General features: G+C 46.8%; 2 protein-coding genes across 2 annotated transcripts in view; both read right to left on the reverse strand.

Annotated features, from left to right (window-relative positions):
* Window positions 1-3,163: 3,163 nt before the first annotated feature.
* Window positions 3,164-22,139, reverse strand: part of LOC115145793 (sorbin and SH3 domain-containing protein 2-like) — an 86,192-nt gene continuing 67,216 nt past the window's right edge. Inside the window, exons 17-27 of the mRNA XM_065004048.1 lie at window positions 20,991-21,043; window positions 19,705-19,862; window positions 15,856-17,628; window positions 13,908-13,990; window positions 13,408-13,505; window positions 12,397-12,511; window positions 11,748-11,879; window positions 11,379-11,579; window positions 6,944-6,981; window positions 6,049-6,155; window positions 3,164-3,804 (exon numbers count right to left, since the gene is read on the reverse strand). Of these exons, the coding sequence (XP_064860120.1) occupies window positions 3,743-3,804; window positions 6,049-6,155; window positions 6,944-6,981; window positions 11,379-11,579; window positions 11,748-11,879; window positions 12,397-12,511; window positions 13,408-13,505; window positions 13,908-13,990; window positions 15,856-17,628; window positions 19,705-19,862; window positions 20,991-21,043 (2,820 nt within the window). The 3' untranslated portion in view covers window positions 3,164-3,742. The remainder of the gene's footprint in view (window positions 3,805-6,048; window positions 6,156-6,943; window positions 6,982-11,378; window positions 11,580-11,747; window positions 11,880-12,396; window positions 12,512-13,407; window positions 13,506-13,907; window positions 13,991-15,855; window positions 17,629-19,704; window positions 19,863-20,990; window positions 21,044-22,139) is intronic.
* Window positions 7,105-10,570, reverse strand: LOC135561945 (uncharacterized). Its single transcript, XM_065004476.1, has 4 exons — window positions 10,485-10,570; window positions 9,157-10,048; window positions 8,040-8,801; window positions 7,105-7,421 (listed from the first exon to the last, which is right to left on the reverse strand). Exons 1-4 carry the CDS (start codon window positions 10,568-10,570, stop codon window positions 7,311-7,313), a joined length of 1,851 nt encoding a protein of 616 aa, XP_064860548.1. The 3' UTR covers window positions 7,105-7,310.

A 22,139-nucleotide genomic window follows, 5' to 3' on the forward strand; every position in this document is an offset into this window, starting at 1 on the left:
ACGCACAGTAAACATTGAAGCAAGACAAGCTAACCTATTATAAAGTTGTCAGCCCACCCTCTGTGCATAAAGTCTGTTTTCATAACGTCTATGGGGAGGAAGAACGCCAATCAAAACAACGGATGGCCATTTTTTTTAAAACAAGCCCAATTATGATGACATTTAAAGTCGTTCATTCTCCCTTCGGCGTCGATCTCCTGAAATGGCTAACATACCTCCCTCAAGACGTATCAGTCCGGGTTTGTTTGTACAGTTGCCATGGTGGCAGGTTTTAGGAAGGAGCTGACTCCTACACAAATAAAGGATGTCTGGGATGGTGCGTGTCTGTAGAAGGAGTGTACACACGCACGCGTCTCCAAATACGTACCTACTTCACATAGAATACTTGAAATTGTCTTGGTCCAACTATACAGTCCAAAACATATTGGGGAGCGTGAACTTCAACCTTTCCTGGAATATACACACAGTTTACCAATAGAACAAAGGTATACCCAAACGCGCTACAGCCCAGCTTAAACAAAAGGCTCCGATGGGAGACGATTTATGCCGAAAACATAAGCCTTTTGTTTGTTTGTCCCGTCAATAAACCTATCAGATTTACCCAGCAACAGAGGGCTCCTTTGTCTTTATCCTCCCTGATCGTCACCAGTTGAAGTATCCTGGGGCAAATGTTTTTTTAGTTTTTTGTGTGGATACATACAGCTTAATTGCATACAGTCATTCATTCCTCCGTGGACCACACCAGAACATAACTACTGTATAACCACGTCACACCAGTGAGAAAATGAGTCTGCCTGTTACCAGACTTTCCAAAGAGAGAAAAATACAGAAATGATCAGGCAGAATTTATTCGGAATATAGTACCCAGAAATCGTAAAATAAAAGCAGAAAGACTGGTAGAAAGACTTGTAATAAGAATGTCATTGCAATGCATCCACTTGAGTTCACATTCGGACAAACCTTAAAATCGGCACTTGTAGCACCCCTTTCTGATTCAATATATACAACTCCAATGTGAGCCGGGATCCTCCAAAAGCCCACGCCTTCAGTCCAAAACCTTTAAAGTCCCCGAAAGTGGTAGCAAAGGCAGACTAGAAATATTTAAAACATTACATTCTATCCTCATTCAATTACGGGTAACGTACATGCCCTTATACTCCATTTTGCTCTCCAGAGCGGGTATCCCTTATAACACTACAAGGTACCACTTTACACTAAGGTACCTTTCATAAAGAGCACCTTAAAGTAGTGTAACCCACTACAAAATATATATATATATATATTATTTTTTTGCATACTGTATGGCTGTTTGGGGCGATTGAGGTGGATGTAGGAAAAGGTGGTGTGAAAAAGTGAGAGAAAAGAGAAAAGGCAACCCAAACGGATGGTGGGTGAGAAAATAAGAGTTTATAAAGCAGTGGATCATGTCATCGATTTACAGCTCCATACAAAAGACGTACAAAAAAACAGCACCAACAGACACGCAGTGCTCTCACATGCCAGGGTAGTGTTCATTAGGGATAGCAACGGGAAACGTTTGCAACAGAACACGAACATTTGCATTTCTTATTTGACATGTCCAGGAAGTCAGCTTTCTTCTGTTTGGTCCCTAATGAACACGACCCAGGGAAGGGTGAATGAAAAGGGGATGGTGAGAAAAATCAACGAGAACAAAAGCAACCAAAGACAGAAACCAAAAATAAAGTAATTACATATTAAGGTGCTTAAACAATTGTTCTGACCCCAGTGTCCTTCCTATGTGAATACATACTCATTTACACACGAGAAAAAAAAGGCAAAATAAATTCTTAAAATCACATTCATTGAACACAAAAAGTATGCCTAACAAATGTTATTCAAATACATTGTAACAAGCTATTGCATTGACACTAATCGTTTCATTCATTCCGGACAGTAAAAAGGTCGCCGTCAGAATGATCTAGAGAAAAAAAAACAACGCCAGGAAGATAACTGTATAATTCAAATTACGCCGCTTATCTGATTATATTCATTTAGAGTGAAGTAAAACATCCCATTTGGACAAAGGCAATGAATGTGGCGACAACATTAGCTAAGTCATTCCTAATACAGTATTCAACACGGATCTTAAAGAAAACCTCGTCATAGAATAAAATAACACTATTTCAAAAAGGAGGCTTGTGTTATTGACACCTGAAGGTTTGTTGTATATTGACAAAAGTAAATGTCAGACTTGACTGGGAACAAATGTAGGCTATTGTCTCGTTATCTTAAACCTGGCAAGGGGATTTTGCTGTGGTTGAAATGAGCCAAAAGCACACTTTACCTTAGGCCACTTCAACTAGAAGAAAGTACACAAAGTAAGCTGAGAAACTTATGTTGATCTATCCAAAGTTATATTTATGGACGGAGACATCTAAATGACGTCCTATCAATATTCAATACTTTTCCCACTATAAATATCTTCACATACAAGAAAAGTGGGAAAACGGGTTGCTTTTGCATATGTTTTTCCAACGGTATCAAACTCCCAAAGCTCTATCGACAATCCAATCTAGCTCTCACTTGTAAAATCCGTAGTGTACTCATACATTTCAAGTGAGAAAAAGGATAAACCGCCAAGTCCATCGATCAATAAAATCCCAAATCTATAAATATTATTTGCCATCTAAAGTACAAAATGTACTGTAATTGTTCAAACAGAAGGGCTAAAAAATAACATATCGACGATTGCCACTTCCACATTTGAAATAACTCGCCCATATAAGAGTTTGCAAACACTATAAAATGAGAAACTGGAATTGACTGTAGGCCCATAGAGGGCAGATATCCAGAGCCTTCCGGTGCAAATAGAAGGCTCTGCAAATGTATTTATATGCTTTCAATATCAATGCATTTGCCTCCAAACATATCTTACCCTATCCCGTGGTATCCAGCAACATTTTGGGGTATCATGCGTCATCATTTTCACTAGGGGAAATAGGTGAGTGTTCCTGTGTTGGTGTATAACATTTATGAAGAAGATTTTTTACTAATAACGCTGTGGTTGTTCCATGTTGCTTATTGAATGTTGCTGTGGATAAGAGCATTTGCCAAAGGATTAAACTTTGAAATGTGTTGCAATGTCCTATACTGCTCTGAAAATACCAACCAGCCCCCCTATTACAGATAATACACTTGGGGGGGACATGTCCAAAACCAAGATGGCTGACATGATGACGTCAAGGCAATCCTGAGTGGCAGTTTACTTGGTATCTCTAACTCTATCTTTACCATATTTGACCTTTCTGAATGTTACACAATCAACTTATCAATGCAAGTTATTACATTACTGGGTTAAAATATATCTAATAAATCTAATAAAAGCAGATGTCAACATTTAAAGGTGGCCATCTTGTTTGGCTACCCTTCCTTCAGTATCTGAGGTGAAAGGAATTCAAAAGTATGGATCTTCTTCTACCGCTTCTCGATCATTTAGAAAATAATCGTTTAATTAGTGGAATAGTCTCCTTTAGAGTTGGCTAGTTAGAGCTAAAACAACACATGCTTGAGCAAGGCTTCTTGGATGACCTGACGTAGTGGGGTCATCCTAGGGTCAGCTCCACCTCCCCCAATCTTAACCTTAATTAACCATTGGTGGGGAAAGTGACCCAAATCAGTGTCTGGGGGCAACTTTACTCCGGGTTGGTTGTGTCCAATATGGGTTGTGCTAGAGATGGAAGGGTCCAAGTAAGGAGGGTGCGGGGGTGGACCGGATTCATCATTACAGTTTCTTGACGTAGTTTCCTGGAAAGGTTCCAAACTGCTTGCTCCGTCGGGAAGTCCCTTTTTAAAAACACAAAAACAGAGATGCCAATTTTCCACTATGTAGACATCCACGGTGACATTAAAACATCATTATAGGTCGTAATTGTAAAAGAGAATGTGTTTAATAAAAGATAATAATAAACAATGAAAGGTGTCCGTTTACATACTGTAGCCCACTAGAAGTGATTGATTCTAGAATTTCAGTGGTTCTTCTATGCAGAGGGAACTATCCAAAGAATTGCTGTATTAAATTGTTTTATTCAAATATTGCAAAAAAACACAAATGATTCCCTGCACCGTTAAAATAAACCCAAGACTGTACATTCAAACCAACGTTTATTTTTCAGAAGCTGTCTGTGTAGTTAGCAGCATTCCTACCAGACTGCAATGTAATCAACATCCAAATCAGGAAATGAAAGATCTCGTCGAGCTAATTGTAAGATTTCACAGAGGCCCCCCAAAAATCCCATTGCAACATGGCTGGACTTTGAGGAAGGAAGGAAATACAAGGACCTAGAATTGAGGGGTCAAATTAATTCTCAGTGCAACCAGTCTTTAGTGGATAATATCACCGCTTGGTATCTGTCTGAGTGGTCAAAATGGATTAGGTGGACATTTCAGAGTGGGAGAGGAAGCCCTGTTCTGAAACAACTCCTACTCCCTAGGCACTTCCCCTAGCCCTTAATCCCTAGCCCCTAGGGAATTCCCCTAGCCCCTTCCCCTAGCCCCTACTCCCTAGGCACTTCCCCATAGCTCCTAGGCATTTGTAAATCTGAGAGGACTGCATAGAGCTAAGTAATGTGGCAGAAATTCCTGCTTGCCTATCAGAGGGCAAGGTGGGACCATTACCACATTTCTTATCCTTATCAAAGTCTTTTAGATGTACGCCCCAAGTGCCTATAGGCTAACGGTTGTTTCAGGATGGAGCGTGTTGTGTTGTACTCAGGCCACAGGCAGTAGATCACACAAGGAACTCGAGCACCACCTACTGGTCAGAGTGAAGTACGAGTTGAACATAAATGCGATTCAGTATCCACTGCTGAAAATCTACTAACTTGCAGAGCTACCGTCCTCTAGGTTCACCCCAATCCTAATCTAGCACACCTTGAATGGCTGCTGCCAACACACTGACTCAACTCCAGCCACTTTAATAATGGGAATTGATGGGAAATGTAAAATATATCACTAGCCACTTTAAACAATGCTACCTAATATAATGTTTACATACCCTACATTATTCATTACATTTACATTTAAGTCATTTAGCAGACGCTCTTATCCAGAGCGACTTACAAATTGGTGCGTTCACCTTAAGACATCCAGTGGAACAGCCACTTTACAATAGTGCATCTAAATCTTTTAAGGGGGGGGGGGTGAGAAGGATTACTTTATCCTATCCTAGGTATTCCTGAAAGAGGTGGGGTTTCAGGTGTCTCCGGAAGGTGGTGATTGACTCCGCTGTCCTGGCGTCGTGAGGGAGTTTGTTCCACCATTGGGGGGCCAGAGCAGCGAACAGTTTTGACTGGGCTGCGCGGGAACTGTACTTCCTCAGTGGTAGGGAGGCGAGCAGGCCAGAGGTGGATGAACGCAGTGCCCTTGTTTGGGTGTAGGGCCTGATCAGAGCTTATTCATCTCATATGTATATGTATATACTGTACTCTATATCATCTACTGCATCTTTATGTAATACATGTATCACTAGCCACTTTAATTATGCCACTTTGTTTACATACTCATCTCATATGTATATACTGCACTCAATACCATCTACTGTATCTTGCCCATGCCGCTCTGTACCATCACTCACTCATATATCTTTATGTACATATTCTTATCCCCTTACACTTGTGTCTATAAGGTAGTAGTTTTGGAATTGTTAGCTAGATTACTTGTTGGTTATTACTGCATTGTCGGAATTAGAAGCACAAGCATTTCGCTACACTCGCATTAACATCTGCTAACCATGTGTATGTGACAAATAAAATTGGATTTGATTTGATTCTAATAATCAGCTGGTTGATGAGATAAATCAGGTTAGGCACGACTGGGGTTGGAGCAAAAACCTACAGGAGGGTAGCTCTCTAGGGACAGGGTTGAAGAACACTACTACAGCCTACCAGAGCGTGCACCCTTCGATCCTCCTTAACCTTGAAACTATTTCCGATCTTCTGTCATGACTGGATAGACAACAGCTTTGCTTTTTAACAATCAAGTACTGCGATTCTGTGAGGAAAAGGTGAAGTATTTATTCTTCTCTCTTACCGACAAACCAGCCGTCGTCGCACTTCTCCATGACGTCCACGATGTCCCCCTCCTTCAGCTCCAGCTCGTCCTCGTTACGGGGCAGATAGTTGTACAGGGCCTGGAACCTGGGGGGGACACACACACACACACACACACAACCAGGGCTGTGTGAGAAACGTGGCCCACACCACTATTGCTTTGTGATAAGATCATTATCGATGGGTGATGTTGATGTAGGCAGTTAGCCTAGCGGTTAATTGGACCAGTAACCGAAAGGTCGCTGGTTCGAATCCCAGAGACAACTATGTGGAAAAAAATGTGACCTTGAGCACTTAACCCTAATTGCTCTGAATAAAGAGAGTGTCAGGTAAAATGTATGTTGATGATAATGCTGTAGTACAAGTGATAAGGGGGCTATGCTGACAGATCATACCTGACTCCAAATGAAATAAATGTAACATAGAACATCTGAGATGATGTTGCTGAAGATATGATTACTAGAACGACCGATGGGCCACAACCATGGAAATATTAACCCACATAGTTACAGTCCTATGATAAGAATATCGTTGTATCAATGATTGAGATACATGTATCACTAGCCACTTTAAACTATGCCACTTTTATGTTCACCTACCCTACATTACTCATCTCATATGTATATACTGTACTCGATACCATCTACTGCATCTTGCCTATGCCGTTCTGTACCATCACTCATTCATATATCTTTATGTACATATTCTTTATCCCTTTACACTTGTGTGTATAAGGTGGTAGTTGTGGAATTGTTAGGTTCGTTTACTCGTTGGTTATTACTGCATTGTCGGAACTAGAAGCACAAGCATTTCACTACACTCACATCTGTGTATGTGACAAATAAGATTTGATTTGAGATTCTACTGTTACTTACAGGTCTCCTCCACCATGGAGCGAATCCTGCACAAACCTCTGAGACAGAGATAGAGAGACAGAGAGAGAGAGAGAGAGAAATAAGTACAGTGTGACAAACAGTTGATATGGTGATATAAATCCACTGCTTTGGAGAGTCACACTTATCATTTGGCTCCATCCCCCTTTCAGATGAGAACAGAATCAAATAAACCCCCGTATCCACTCCTTAACAAAAACACACCCAATCTCATTGCTCAATCCCCCACGAAGAAACAAATGCACTACAATGTGGTCCAACAATATCATGCACTGAAATCCAGGGGTAGCCAACAGGGTATTTATTAGAGAACAAAGACTACATTCCCCACAATGCACAGCTGCTAGTGTCACGCCCCTACCCTTCGACCTCTAACAGGCGACAGACAGGACCTTCGGGTCGCGACGGGGCTACGGGGGGGTTTACCGTCGACCGCGAGGAGGTCGTGCTTAAAAGGAGGCTGAAAGAACCAGAAATGCGACAACAACAACAAGACAGACGGCCGTCAGCCTCCATTTTCAGAAAGAACAAGAGCATTTTGACAACAGAGAATCACTGGTATTGTCCCGAAGGACACCCTATTCCCTATATAATGCGCCATTTTTTGTTACAAAGGTAAAGGTTAGTGCATTCTATAGGGAATACGTTGTCATTTGACACAAAGACACTTCGGTTGCAAACTCCTGAGCCACTCATGCTTTAGGCAAGGGCGGTCTTCCCATGCATACAAAGGCATACACCGTTTATTCAGCATAGGTGACTTATACCACCTCTTATAAGCGACACACAATACATCTAAAAGAAGCTAGCCTGGGTACACACACTGGCACTCTCTCATATTAACACTGGCATACACTGAGCATATGGGCATCTGCAACCAGACGTCCAACATGCTGCTAATTTACGCATTATCACACAGCCGCACACACACACACACACACACTTCACTGGTCCAACAGGTGAGTAAATCAAATGTATTAGGGCACAACACACACACAGTCCGTCAGGGTTCATTTGAGTTAGCGTTTCTTCTAAGTTGTTGTAACACAATATGAGCACCTGCAGTGTCTTTTTTTACCTTGATCTTAGGGGACCTGGGCTCTGGAAAGGGCACGAGTGGAGGGGAAGGAGAAGGAGAGGAAGAGAGAGGAGGAGAAGAGGAGGAAGGGAGCGCCTGTTGTGCATCAGGGATGGGGGAGGCCAAAAGGGAGGAAGCGAGAGGGGTGGGAGAAGTGGGGGAGGAGGAGTAGAGGATGGGCGGGAGGTAGGGAGGGGTGAGGTGGGGGAGGAGGAGTAGAGGATGGGCGGGAGGTAGGGAGGGGTGAGGTGGTGGGAGGAGGAGTAGAGGATGGGCGGGAGGTAGGGAGGAGTGAGGTGGTGGGAGGAGGAGTAGAGGATGGGCGGGAGGTAGGGAGGAGTGAGGTGGTGGGAGGAGGAGTAGAGGATGGGCGGGAGGTAGGGAGGAGTGAGGTGGTGGGAGGAGGAGTAGAGGATGGGCGGGAGGTAGGGAGGAGTGAGGTGGTGGGAGGCGGAGAGGTGAGAAGTGGAGAGGAGGGTGAAGGAGAGGAGAGGTAAGCGGGAGAGATGAGGGAAGTGGGGGAGGAGAGCAGGGTGGCACAATCTGTGGCGAGGAGGAGAGGGGGATTGGGGGAGGGGGAGAAAGATGGGACAGTGTAGGAGAGGAAGAAGAGATAGCCAGGGCTTCAGCTGGTTGTGAGGCAGAGTAAAAAGCAGGGGATGGTGAGGAGGGAGGAGAGACGGGGGGAGGGAGGAGGGTGATGGGCTCTAACTGTGCCGGGTTGCACAAAGTGCTGTGACAGTGGGAAGGATAGACATCAGCCTGGGAAGGGAAGGAAAATGTGACACCAATCACACCCAGCGTCAAACCTTGAGCTAAATCACCATTCCAAAATGTAGGTTCATTATCGAAGCATTATTCCGCATAACCAAGTAAAATGAGCCAGAAAAGGGAAGATGTGAAACTACAGGGGTTTAGGGTCAATTCCATTTCATGACTGAAAAGCCTCCATATATCCAAGCCCTGGTTAACCATGTATTTTTAATTATAATAAGTACATCTTAAATGTATTATCAAACTGTGTAAAACTGCTTGGAATTGGCTCGGGTTAGGTGTTAGCAAGCATGTGCGTATGCTTCAACTTAGTCTGAAACCTGGTCCACACATCATGCGCTACCTCGGTTTTCAGTCCCTCTCTGTGGACAGTTACAGTACCACAGTCTACATCAATGTTCCTTTCTTCTTCTTCCTCCTCCTCCTCCTCCTCATCATCCTCTTCTTCCCCTCCAATAGCTTCGTCCCCTTCCTCAATGTACAACGTCATCGGCCTCTGAGAGCCCGCCGTCCTTCTATTCACCCTTTTTGATTGGCTGTCCTGCGTGATGGACATGGGCTTTGCAGTCACGGGCCTATGAAACTCCGTCTCGAGGCTAACCCTGCTCTGTGATTCGTTGGTCAGTGCCACGTGCGGGCGTTCCACGGCCGGCCTGAGAACCTCCCTCCCGTCTTTGTCATACATGGGCTGATCCAGGATCATAGACAACAACTGATCATAGGGATCTTCCACTTGCTGCTGAAGAGACAGGGGTTCTGTTTCTAGTTCTAGGGATACTGGCTGAGCACTTGGCCTGTACCATGGCAACAAACCTGCGGGAGTGTCTGCCGGCTCGGGTTCAGCGCAGAAGAATCCCCCTCTGCCTGCTAGGGACAGTGGTTCGTTCTGTTCACTGTCTCTTAGGCCCTTCTCTTTGAGGTATCCCAGGAAGGAGTCGAGCACGGGGGAGGCAGAGGGAGAGGAGTCAGGAGGAGGGGGCGGAGAGAAAGGAGGGACTGAGGGGGCGGAGTCTAAGTCAAACAGCCACTGCTTGACAGCCGGGATGGAGGCAGCGAGACGACTGGATGCGTTTCGGGGCGGAGGGGTGAGCCCTCGTTTGGGCGGTGCGGGAGGGGTGGCCCTCCGTTCTTGAGCTTCCAGGAAAGGGAGGAGGCTCGTGGGGATGGGGTACGGCGTGGGTGATACGGGGCTATCGGAGGAGGGGGCCGAGGGCGAGCCACTCGCCGGTGGCGGCCTGCAGACGGCGGGTCTTCACAGGAGGAGGTGTGTGGGGGAGGGGGCGTGGAGCGAGGAGGATGGTGGTGATGGAGGTAAGGGGGGGTGGGAGAGCTGTCGAATGGCTCCGGAGGGAGGGAGAGAGAGAGAAGGGGTATAAAAGAGGAAACTTACACACCTGGAGTGGAGAAGGTGTGAGGGACTGAGGGAAAGAGGAGATGCCCACACTGCTCGTCCCTCTGCCATCCAAACCCAACAGTACCTTCTCTCCATCTCATTTCATGCTCTAGCACATACACATATTTCACCAGGCTCAAAATGTTCTACATGCGTCTGGGTCCACTTGTGTGAAGCCTCTCCATTAAAGGGATAGTACAGATATTTTGACATATTTCGGTATTTGTTTCCTTACTGTGAAAGCAGTCTGTGGACAAGGAGGGACTGTAAATCCACACCCAATTAGCATTGTAATGCCATCCCTTAGGGTGGACATGACTTCCTCTTTAAGCCACAGCATGTCCACGGCTACTTGAGACGGCATGGTACATATGTAGGTTTCTTAAAGGGGAGGTAGTCGGATCCCTAACGCATTTACAGCGCTTAGGAAAGAGGCTTTACACAACGTTCAGAAAGAGGACACTGTGCAAGTGACAAGACTTGCTTACTCTTTGGGTTTTTTACGCTGGGTATCTTTAAAGCCCTTTTGACAACTGCTGATGGAAAAAGAGCTTTCTATATCTTTTTAGTGTCGATTGATTAAGACTTAAAAAGGTGGCTTCAGCGATATGACATCATCGTACACAGCGCGGGAACTTGTTGCTCACTGACATAAAAAAACACAACAGAATTCAAATCTGCCAAGACAGACTGCCACAATTGGCTTACTCCAGTTTGGGCCCTCCCCTGAGGCGTGTCCCAATGGTGGCTGAATAGTGTATAACACTAGTTACAGATCTAGGATCAGCTTCCCCTCCCCCAATCCTAACCTTAACCATTAGTGGGGAAAAATGTAAAACTGACCCAAGATCGCCATCTGAAGGGCAACTTCACCCTGCACCAGATAACTTGTGGCTGGAGTAACTTTGAAAATCAGAGGAAGGGCTCATTGTAATAGGTAGAACAGAACCCTATCAAACACCTGTTCCAGCCATTACCATGAGCCATCCTCCCTTTCACCAGCCTCCACTGGTGACTAAATACTGTAACAAGTGACCTGCTCATTGGGCGCTGCACTGTGGCTCCCCTCTGCTTCAGCCTCTGCAGCCTAATGTGTGTATTGTATACTGGAGCAGAAGACAACATTTACAGTCTTTTATGGACTAATAAAATCATTCTTCTCCTGTCCCTACCTTGGCGGGCGTGGAGCCCGGTGTCCTGTTGCTGGGGTAGCCGTGTGGGTCTGGGCGGTGGGAGGGGGCGGGGCTCTTGGATGGCGAGCGTTTGACGATGTCTATGTAGGCCACAGGGAAGATGCCCTGCTTTTTGGTGTCTGGGATCTTCCCCTCGTACCAGTTCTGGTCCACCTGTCTCAGCAAGACTACCCGCTCACCCTGCAGATTGTATACGCAGGTGAACACACATGGACAGACGCACAGATATATGTGCATATCAACGCAGGCAAACACGGGAATTTAAGACACTTCAGTGAACAGACATGCACATTGAACCATGCACAAATCACACCAACATGCACAGATTTGTGCACACACACTCCTTACCTTGCGGAGTGACAGTTCCACGTTAGTGTCAGCGTTGAAGTTGTAACGGGCCACCCCCTCCCCGATCTTTTTGACGTGTGCTGGTGGAGGAGGCCTAATCGGCTGCTGCTGTTTCTCTGGCAACAGCATCTTCTGTGTGTGTGTGTGTGTGTGTGTGTATATATGTGTGTGTGTTTGGAGAAAGCGATGGGGGAAAGCAAAGGTCAGAGAAGTAATCAATTAAACTGCAAACTGGGTGATAACACACACACACACAAACATAATCATTATCATCTGAAACACACACACACACACAAACATAATCATTATCATCTGAAACACACACACACACAAACATAATCATTATCATCTGAAACACACACACAAACATAATCATTATCATCTGAAACACACACACACACAGGTAGGCGGCAGGTAGCCTAGCTGTTAAGAGCGTTGGGCCAGTAACCGAAAGGTCACTGGTTCAAATCCCCAGAGACAGCAAGGTGGAAAAATCTGCCTTAACCCCCAACAACAACAACTCTCCGGAACTGATTCAGAGGGGTTGGGGTTAAATGCAGAAGACATTTCAGTTGAATGCGTTCAGTTGTGCAACCGACTAGGTATCCCGCTTCTCTTTTACCCCACACACACACTCAATGTGCTCTACCTCTATGTAGGAGATGGGGAAGATGCCCAGTCGTCCGCGGTGCTCCCCCTCGTACCAGTTGCTGTCGATCTGTCTGATGATGTTGACCGCGTCGCCCTTCTTGAACGTCAGCTCTCTGAAACAACAGTCACAAGATGCTTCTTAAACCCCCAAAACACCTGTCTCCATGGGCCAGTTTCCCAGACGAAGCATAGTCCTGAACCAAAAGGATCTCTATTGAAATTGCTTTTCAGTCCAGAACTGGGCTTGGTCCGTGTCTGGTAAACCGGCAACCAATGACATGTATTGATTATATGTGACCCACGCAGGAATTAAACCCAAAACCCAGGTGTTGGAAGCACTGTGTTATAAAGGGAACACGCATTGAGTCATAGGGAATCGTCAATGTGACATTGTTAACCAGCCAGGAACTAGTCTCGAGCCCAAACTCGAGGCGTGTTAAGCCGGAAACATTGTGGGAGGAAAGCTGGATGTCTAAAGAGACTAGCCAAGCACCATTGTAGTATGAAGAGCAATGGCAGCAACACTCGCCCATGCACGCCTTTTCAAAGTAGGGAAATGATTAAAGATGTGAAGGTAAGCAGTCACTGCTTTTTAACCTACAATTATTTACCCACTGCACCATAGCAGTGTCTATAGTACATTATGTGAACCAAGCAATTTTGTACGTTGATGTAGTAAAAACAAATTTTTTTTTTAAATATGAGGAAGAGTCCTAGAAAACCAATTTATCTTTTTGATTAAAAAAAAAAAAAAAAACAGAAAAAATACATAACAAATCCCAATTTTCACTTGTAGACACTGGAATGGGCTGGAGATAACGAATATGGAGGTCATTGCCCATAACTGCGGTTAACTTTGGCCCCCTCAAAGAAAAATGCGGACCGTCTTGTTTCAAGCGCCGCGCGTGCCCAGCCTACATGCTTCCAAACCAGTGCAGCACACGTCAAGGTACCCTGCATCTCCTCGCCACACACGTGCATTTCAATTGCATTCAGCCACTCTACTCACTTAGCAGTCTGTGCCTTAAAGTCATATATAGCTCTGGCAGGCTGTTTCTGATGGAGGAGAGAGAAGAGAATGAGTTGGGTCATCTGCTTATGGGAGACCTATGAAGATGAGAGATGAGAGAGGGAGGTATATAGAGAAAGGGGAGAGAGCAGTCTTGTGTTACCAGATATGATACAATTACGTTGACAAGTCAAGCTTATCAGGACAGTGAAACGATTCTTATTGAATCAATCAACAACTAGGTAGAGAAGAAAAACAGCAGCCTGTTCAAAATAAAAATACATCTTCTAAATAGGAGTACCAGTGTTTCCCCTAGAATTGAATAGACGGGGTGTCTAGCTCTTTGGACCCCACCTAAAATAATAATAATAATCTATGGGAAACACTGGAATGTAATGGTTTAGCTAGGTCTCGCGATGCTATACTTCCAATTCTCATTCACCACTCGGCTATTGGGGCCTCAAAGTTAGTCTGGAAAATCAAAGTTCTGGTTTGGCTACCTCTTTGTCCGGGGTGGCTCGTCTGGTCTGCCCCCCTCCCCAGTCGCTGGTGGTTGTGCTGTACCCCCTGGAGGCATCCTGCTCTGTGAGGGGGGGGAACAGCACAGGGGTCAGGGGTTATCATCAGGGTCAACAAAACAGTGTTACCATGGCGATGGGACGACACATGCACAGCGGCGCCGGGAGGCACGTTCAGAAGGGGAAACCGTTACAGCATGCTCAGATAGAAATGCATTGTGCAGAAACTGACACGATCGTCTTTTATGCAAAACATCATGTTGGCTCTATTCATTACATTTCCCATGGGAGGATTCAGAAGGGTGAACTGTGCAGAACGCTGCAGGTGGACATGCAACATTACAGAGCTGACACAATTGTCTATTCTCCACGATTAAAAGCGGAACGTCTGTTCTACTCAATGTATTCTGTGTCTTAGCGTTCTGTAGCGTTGCGGCCTCCCTGAGTAAACCACGTTGGTATACGTAATGGGCGATGACGTCATCCAGGGAATGAGTGTCGGGCAGGAAAATGACTAAATCAAATAATGAATGAATTAAAATGCATTTTATTTCCATTTCGGGGGAAAACACATGGTTTGGATAGCGTAGGACAGTATGATTGAAAGGAAAAGCATGCACGTCACAGAACCGGAACAGAACATTTGAACAGAAGAGAACAGAAGGATAAGTCATTTCAACCAGCAAGCACATACAGTGAGCTCCAAAAGTATTGGGACAGAGACAAATGAACAAAAATGAAGAAAAAAAGGAAAAAAATCGCTGGACATTCCAAAAATATAATTATCCAATTGATAAAAATCGGCCATATCGGGATGTCTCATGGTCTGACGAACACGGCTGTAGCTCAGCCACCTTCCACGGCAGACGTGGAAGGCCGACATACTGTCAGAGGATGTGGTGGATGGAGATGCAGTCCGTGCAATATCTCCAGCTGAAACCGAACGATTTCTTTTATTATGTTACTTCGACTGACGCACGGGTGACTCTTAAGGATTAACCCGCGAGTCATTGTGTCATTTCAAAGCCAAAGTGCTGGAGCCCACAGAGCCAAAAACAGCTGAAATGGTGTCACAGTCCCAATACTTTGAGCTCACGGTACATTTCAAAAATACATCAATCCAATTGATAAACCATCCATAACAAAATCATAAAATACAAGTGGTTCAACATAACAAGGCACATAAAGGGGAGGGAAACGATACAGCAAAAACAACAACTGAGAATCAAGTAGCAAAAAGAGATCTGCGCCAGCAACAACACAACTAAACCTAGTCATGGATGGACCGATACATCTCAAAATGATAGGGGACCAAATACAGTCAACAACAACATCATATAACCATATAAGGGAATGAAGAGGAAGCATGCGGTCCCTGGGTGTCTTGAGGATGAGCCAATAGGAACAGGGCTTCTTTAACCTCAGCTCTGTTCATTGGCCCATTGCTGGAGCACAATGACTGGTAGGAGGGAGGTGGTCACAGGCAGGCAGTACTGGGGGAGTTGAGGAGGGAGAGGGACTAAGGGCTGGTTGGTGTGTGTACTGTGTGTATGCATGTGTGTACTGTGTGTATGTATGTGTGTGTGTATGTGTGTATGTATGTGTGTGTGTATGTATGTATGTGTGTGTGTATGTGTGTGTGTGTGTGTGTGTGTGTGTGTGTGTGTGTGTGTGTACGTGTGTGTACGTGTGTGTGTGTGTGTGTGTGTGTATGTGTGTGTGTGTGTGTGTGTGTGTGTGTGTGTGTGTGTGTGTGTGTGTATGTGTGTGTGTATGTGTGTGTGTGTGTGTGTGTGTGTGTGTGTGTGTGTGTGTGTGTGTGTGTGTGTGTGTGTGTGTGTGTGTGTGTGTGTGTGTGTGTGTATGTGTGTATGTGTGTGTGTGTGTGTGTGTGTGTGTGTGTGTGTGTGTGTGTGTGTGTATGCTCCACCTGCATTGCCGTTGCCTGGCTCCTCTCCATAGTTGTCATTATTGGAGGCTTCGGTATGATGACTGTAACAGGCACTTAGCGGCGACTGTAGCCGCGGCGACGAGCCGTACACCGTTGGACTCCCGTCGGGGTACAAGGAGCTCGAGGAGGGACCCCCCTTGCAGCTCCCCCTCTGCCCCCGTAACGAGGAGCTCCTCTCGGGCACATCCGGGAGGATCTCAGCCAGTAGCCTCCGGAGGATGCTATCGTCTGGTTGCCTAGCGCCGCTCCGGCCTCGCTCCGCTTGGATGTGTTCGTAGATATCCCTCAAGGCCGCATCCAAAGCTTCATAGACGGCTTCTTTAGACTTGGGCCTGGTACTTCGTCCTCCACTACTTCTTCTCGAAGTGGGTGGAGAATCACCCTTTTTCCTCCGGAAAGGCACAGGACTGACGAGGAAGGCCAGCTTGGACATCCCCTGCTGGTTTTGGGCTGCTTGGGACGAGGGGGGTAGAGCATGGTGGTCCCCTCCGCTCCCTCCCCTTCCCCCGTGTCTGGTTTGCTGTGCCTGGGGGGGTTTCTGCCGGAGCTCCTGGCGGGCCCGCTCCCGCTCGTGGCGCAGCATGGTGGTGAAGCGGGTGTTGGAGGCCGGGCAGTGTCCTTTACACGAGCTGATGAGGTGACGGTGCTGGTAGCCCTGACCCTGACCGAGAGACTGATGACTAGGGTTGTGGTGGCTGTGGCTGTGGTGGTGGCTGTGGTGGTGGTGGGAGGAGGGGCCGTAGAAGCTCTCGACTGACGAGGTGAGCGAGCAGTGGTCGAATTCGCTCTCGCTGCAGAAGGAGGATCCTTCGACTTGGGCAAAGTCACTGAGGTCCGAGGCGGCTACATCCTGCTCCGACTCAGAGTACTCGGCCCCCGGGACAGCAGCCCGTCGATATACGAGGGGGTCGGGGAAATTGTGGGGGTCCAGGGCGAGGCGGGGCTGACCCTCGGGCGGGCTCCTCGCCCCCTGGTGAGCGTGATGAGACGTCCCGTTCCCATTGTTAATGTCCTCCTCTAGCAGAGACTCAATGGAGAAACGCCGTTTGGGGTACCCGGGTGTCTCCCTGCCCCCGCCGCCTCCTCCCCCGCTACTACTGGCGCGGGACGATGACCCGCCGGGCGTGGTTGCGCCAGACGGGACCTCGCTATCTCCCAAATCGGGCATCGACTTGGACTTCTGGATGAGTTGCTCGTATGTGGAGATGCGCGTTGGCACCGTATCGCGAGGGACCTCCAGGCCCCACGACGGCCCCCAGGGGGAGAGTTTTCGGGGGAAGAGGTGCGGCTGGCGCTCCAGCTCCAGGATGCGGACACGGACCGAGCGGATGAAGTCAGAGGGCAGCAGCTGGGCGCGGTCGATGTGGTGCATCTTGCGGTAGAGCTTCAAGAAGCCTGGCGCGTCGTGGGCACGTCGCCGGTGCGGGCGAGGCAAGGAGCGGGTAGAGGACGATGCGGTTTGCCGCAACGGGTTGTCGAATACCAGTGACCCGGCGCTCTCCGAACGGGTAGCCTTGTGCCCGCCGGTGCCGCCCGGGTGCCCGTCGTTGAGCAGGTTGTCACAGCTACGCGACCTCAGCTTTACAGGCGGCGCGTCTTCGGTGCTGCTCCATGTCTCGGCGTCCGGGTTGGCACCGTCGACGTCACGACGGTGGGCGAGGTTGGAGGGCACGGGGGAGAGAGGGGAGCGGAGGTACGGGCCCGGGGAAGAGCTCAAACGGGGGGAGCAGGTCATGTCGCACGCGTCCCCACCTTTCAGACAATCCCATAAACCAGAGCAGCGTGGTAGAGAGGAAAAGAGGAGAGGAAGAGAGTGAGAGGAACAGAGATAAAGAAATAGAGAGAGGGCGAAATGGACGCCATAACAGAGCACTTGAACATACTGTAGCCTTCATCATGCAATGGTGGAGAGGGGGGTGAGAACGAGAGAGAAGCTAAAACGGAGCACTTGAACATCAGTTCCATTGTGCCAATCACAGAGCGCAATGGTGGAGAGAGAGACGGAGAGATTTACAATTACACATCTCACATCCTTTTCACGATATACTGTACACAGTGCACAAAACATTAAGAACCGGCTCTTTCTATGACTGATCCAGGTGAAAGCTATGATCTCAATACCCTTATTGAGGTCCCTTGTTAAATCCACTTCAAATCAGTGTTGATGAAGGGGAGCAGCCAGGTTAAAGGAGGATTTTTAAGCCTTGAGACATGGATTGTGTATGTGTGCCATTCAGAGGGGCAAGACACTGCAACACTGCTGGGGTTTTCACACTCAACAGTTTCCCGTGTGTATCAAGAATGGTCCACCACCCAGAAGACATCCGGACAACTTGACACAACTGTGGGAAGCATTGGAGTCAACATGGGCCAGCATCCCTGTGGAACGCTTTTCGTCATCCATTCCCCCGACAAATTGAGGCTTTGCTGAGGACAAAAGGGGGCTGCATCTCAATATTAGGAAGGTGTTCTTAATGTTTTGAACAGTGTGTACGCCACAGAAACAGATGTACAACCGACAAAGGCAGATAACAAAAAGATGACGAAACACTAATCTTTTCTGTTGTCACCACACTATGAGAGACAAAACCTGTGAACATAATGAACGGAATTAGACACCACACAACAGACTTTATTTCACAATCCATTCCTGGGGGGGGGGTTCACATTTTTGCTCCAGCCCCGTAATCACACACCAGACTCGACTAATCAACGGCGTGGCTATATGTTGACTTGACTCGATTTGTTTGGGGCATGTGTTAGCGTTAGCCTGTAATCCTAGCAGATTTCTTCCATTGGCTATGTTCATTTTTTATTGATTTATTTTTTAATTTCACCTTTATTTAACCAGGTAGGCTAGTTAAGACAATAATACAGTAGAAAAATCTATAAACAGCATGTGGAAATGAGGTAGGATAAGGGAGGTAAGGCAATAAATAGGCCATGGTGGCTAAGTAATTACAATATAGCAATTAAAACACTGGAATGTTAGCGCTGGGCTAGGACAAAAATGTGCACCCCCTGAATTGGACTGAGAAACACTGAGTTAGAACGTTCCCATTAGCTCGTGGAACATGGCTGTTTGTTTACAGTGGCAACACAAGGCTATTTAGAGACTGGGCTGGATGCTCCTTGACCTGGAAGAGGCCCTCAGCATAGCGTGAGAAGAGGAGATTTGTCTCTCAGTGGGCTTGTGTACGGTCTGATTGCTGTCGGGCATAGAGCGAGTGAGCACAGCGAATGTGTGTGTGTGTGTGTGTGTGCCCAAGCGTGTGTTTATGAATGCTTGTACATCTGCAAGGGAGAGGTTGTTAATATTGAGAGTGTGTGTTTTTGAGTGTGTGCGTTTGAGAATGCTTATACATGGGAAGTATTGAGTGTGTGTGTGTTTGAGAATGCTTATACATGGGAAGTATTGAGTGTGTGTGTGTGTTTGAGAATGCTTATACATGGGAAGTATTGAGTGTGTGTGTGTGTTTGAGAATGCTTACACATGGGAAGTATTGAGTGTGTGTGTGTTTGAGAATGCTTACACATGGGAAGTATTGAGTGTGTGTGTGTGTTTGAGAATGCTTACACATGGGAAGTATTGAGTGTGTGTGTGTGTGTGAGAATGCTTATACATCGGAAGAGAGGAAGGTTGATTGTATTGAGTGTGTGCGTGTCCTTTATGGGTTTCTCATTCATGGCCGGTTTCCTCAGGGTGCAGGCTCTATAGGGATCCAGTGTGTGCATGTGTGTATATGCCTATTTATGCGTGAGTGTGTGTGTGTGTGTGTGTGCGTGCACATACGTCTCTCTGTTTGCCTTTGTGTGTGTGTTGTGTACCTTTGGCTCTGGAGGGGGAGGAGGGGGAGGAGCGTGTGGCTTGATTCCTCAGTGTGCTGCTGCCTCTGTAAGGGTCCAGTTGTTTTGGGGAGACCTGGTTCTTGCCCTGGTCACCCGAAGGCTCCGACTTCCTCCTCTTCCTGTAGTCACTAGCAGCACTCGAGCACAAAGTGATAGAACACGCGGTTTTAAAGCCACATTCCACAGTCTGTCACCTGTTCAGTCATTATTTCTAAATCAGTTACTACTTCAAGGGAGGAAGTAAGTTCTCCAACAATTCAAACGGGGCCTGAGTTTCAGCCCAACGAAAAACCCCACCACTTTGTTTGGAACAAAACAAGATACGTTGGGAAATGTACCGCCAACTACTCTCACACCTCAATTACTATTTCAATTCAAGGAAAAATTACAGATGGTTCCTTTGACCCAGTTCATATAATATCCTGGGTTACAATTCCCTCTGGTATAATAGCGTTCGTCGCCCTTTTGTGGATCAACAAAGAGACCCTTAACAAGGAACAAAAGAAAGTGGGAAAAATAGACCTTTAAAAAGAACAAAGCTAAGTTGTTGAACTTGACTATTTCATGAAAACGTCATCCCTGTCAATTCAATTCACAATAGGATGATGGAGAACGACTGCTATTGCTCCTTAAAAATGCCCTAGAACCTGCGCCGACTCCGGACTACACATGACCCCTGGCGACGAGAGAGTCGAGCCCCGGGTTCGGCCGACTGGCTGTGCCTTTCCTATATGTAAACCTCTCCCAATCTAACTCTCAACTGCCCTGTCAATATTTTTTTTTTTAAAAGCCTTCAGATCAAGACTTCTAGTGTGGGTTAAACAGGCTACTAGCCTTTCAACTACACAGAATAGAATCCCAATCAGCCTTCCACGAATAACATCCTCTTTTCAACCATCCCATTCACTCGGAGCAAATCGAACAGATTAAGCCTAGCATCGGTGAAAGGGAATGGGAGGAGGAGGGGAGGAGAAGAGAAGGGGGACAGGGTTGAAGGACAGAATCAATAGGCTGGGTGGATAATGTATGCAGGGTTGGGGAGTGGGTGTGTGGGGAGAGTCACCCGTCACACACACATTGACACAAACCCACAACGACACGTATGTTCAATCAACAGAGCTACAAAAACACTGAGTGTCCTTGTGAAGGAGATAATATGAGAGAGAGAGAGAGAGTCTGGGACGCCACGCCGCTACACGGCCTACTGCTGGTGTGAAAGAAAGAGAGTGAGGAGAGAGAGAGAAGAGAGAGAATTGAAGACTCACCTCGCCGGCCTCTCTGGAACCCGGTCAGCAGTGGGAGTGAAGTACAGCGACGTCTGAAAGAGGGCAGACAACAAAAGGGAGGGAGAGGAAGAGTGAGCGCCGCACGGACAAAGACTGGAGGAGGAGGAGGCGGCGGTACACACAATGCTCAGCTCGCCACGCTCAAAACGCTCCCCCGGCTGACGGCATGACGGAGGTAGGTTCCACATGGCGTGTGTATGGAAGCTCGGATGGGCCTACCGGTGGTGCTGAGAGCAGTGACCGCTGATTCTGTTGAACTCTGACCTTGGTCTGTTTGAGGGGTTCTTTCAGGAGGGAGAAAGGCCACGAGTGAAGTGAAGCACTAAAGGGGAGAGCGAGAGAGGAGCTCTTTCACGCTTTGAGATGAAGACGCGCCCCCGGAAGACCCGAAATGGACTCTTTGGATCATTGGATTGGTTCCATGTGGTAACATGGACGACAGACCTGAGCCCTGTGCTGATCTAGGATCAGGTCCTCTCTGTCCATATCATCTTATTCGTTTTGATTCCAACAGGAAAACCGACCCCAGATCAGCAGATACATATTGAATCCCAAAGAGGACCTATTCAAATATGAGCTTGACATGATATACATGGGTTAACAGCAACCTTTATAATTCATACAGTCACATCAATAATAAGCTGTCAACAGATCAATTAGATCGCGATATAGCGAGAGAGAGAGAGATAAATTGATAGACATTATGATTAGAGTAAGTTTTTCACGAGTATATTGGAAATGCACAAGTGCAGTACTGTTTATGCTGTTATATTTAAAGCAATAAGGCACGAGGTGGTGTTGTATATGGCCAATAGACCACGGCTAAGTGCTGTTCTTGGGCACAACACATTGCGGAGTGCCTGGACACGGCCCTTAGCCGTGGTATATTGGTATATAAACCCCCAAGGTGCCTTATTGCTATTATTAACTGGTTACCAATGTAATTAAAGCAGTAAAAATACATGTTTTGTCATACCCATGGTATAGAGTCTGATATCCCACGGCTGTCAGCCAATCAGCATTCAGGGCTCAAACCACCCAGTTTATAATGAAGACATAAGGCCCGAGGAGGTGTGCTATATGGCCATTATACCACGGCTTGGGGCTGTTCTTATGCATGACACAACG

This window comes from Oncorhynchus nerka, linkage group LG18 (genome assembly GCF_034236695.1).
Source record: "Oncorhynchus nerka isolate Pitt River linkage group LG18, Oner_Uvic_2.0, whole genome shotgun sequence".
Taxonomy (NCBI): domain Eukaryota; kingdom Metazoa; phylum Chordata; class Actinopteri; order Salmoniformes; family Salmonidae; genus Oncorhynchus; species Oncorhynchus nerka.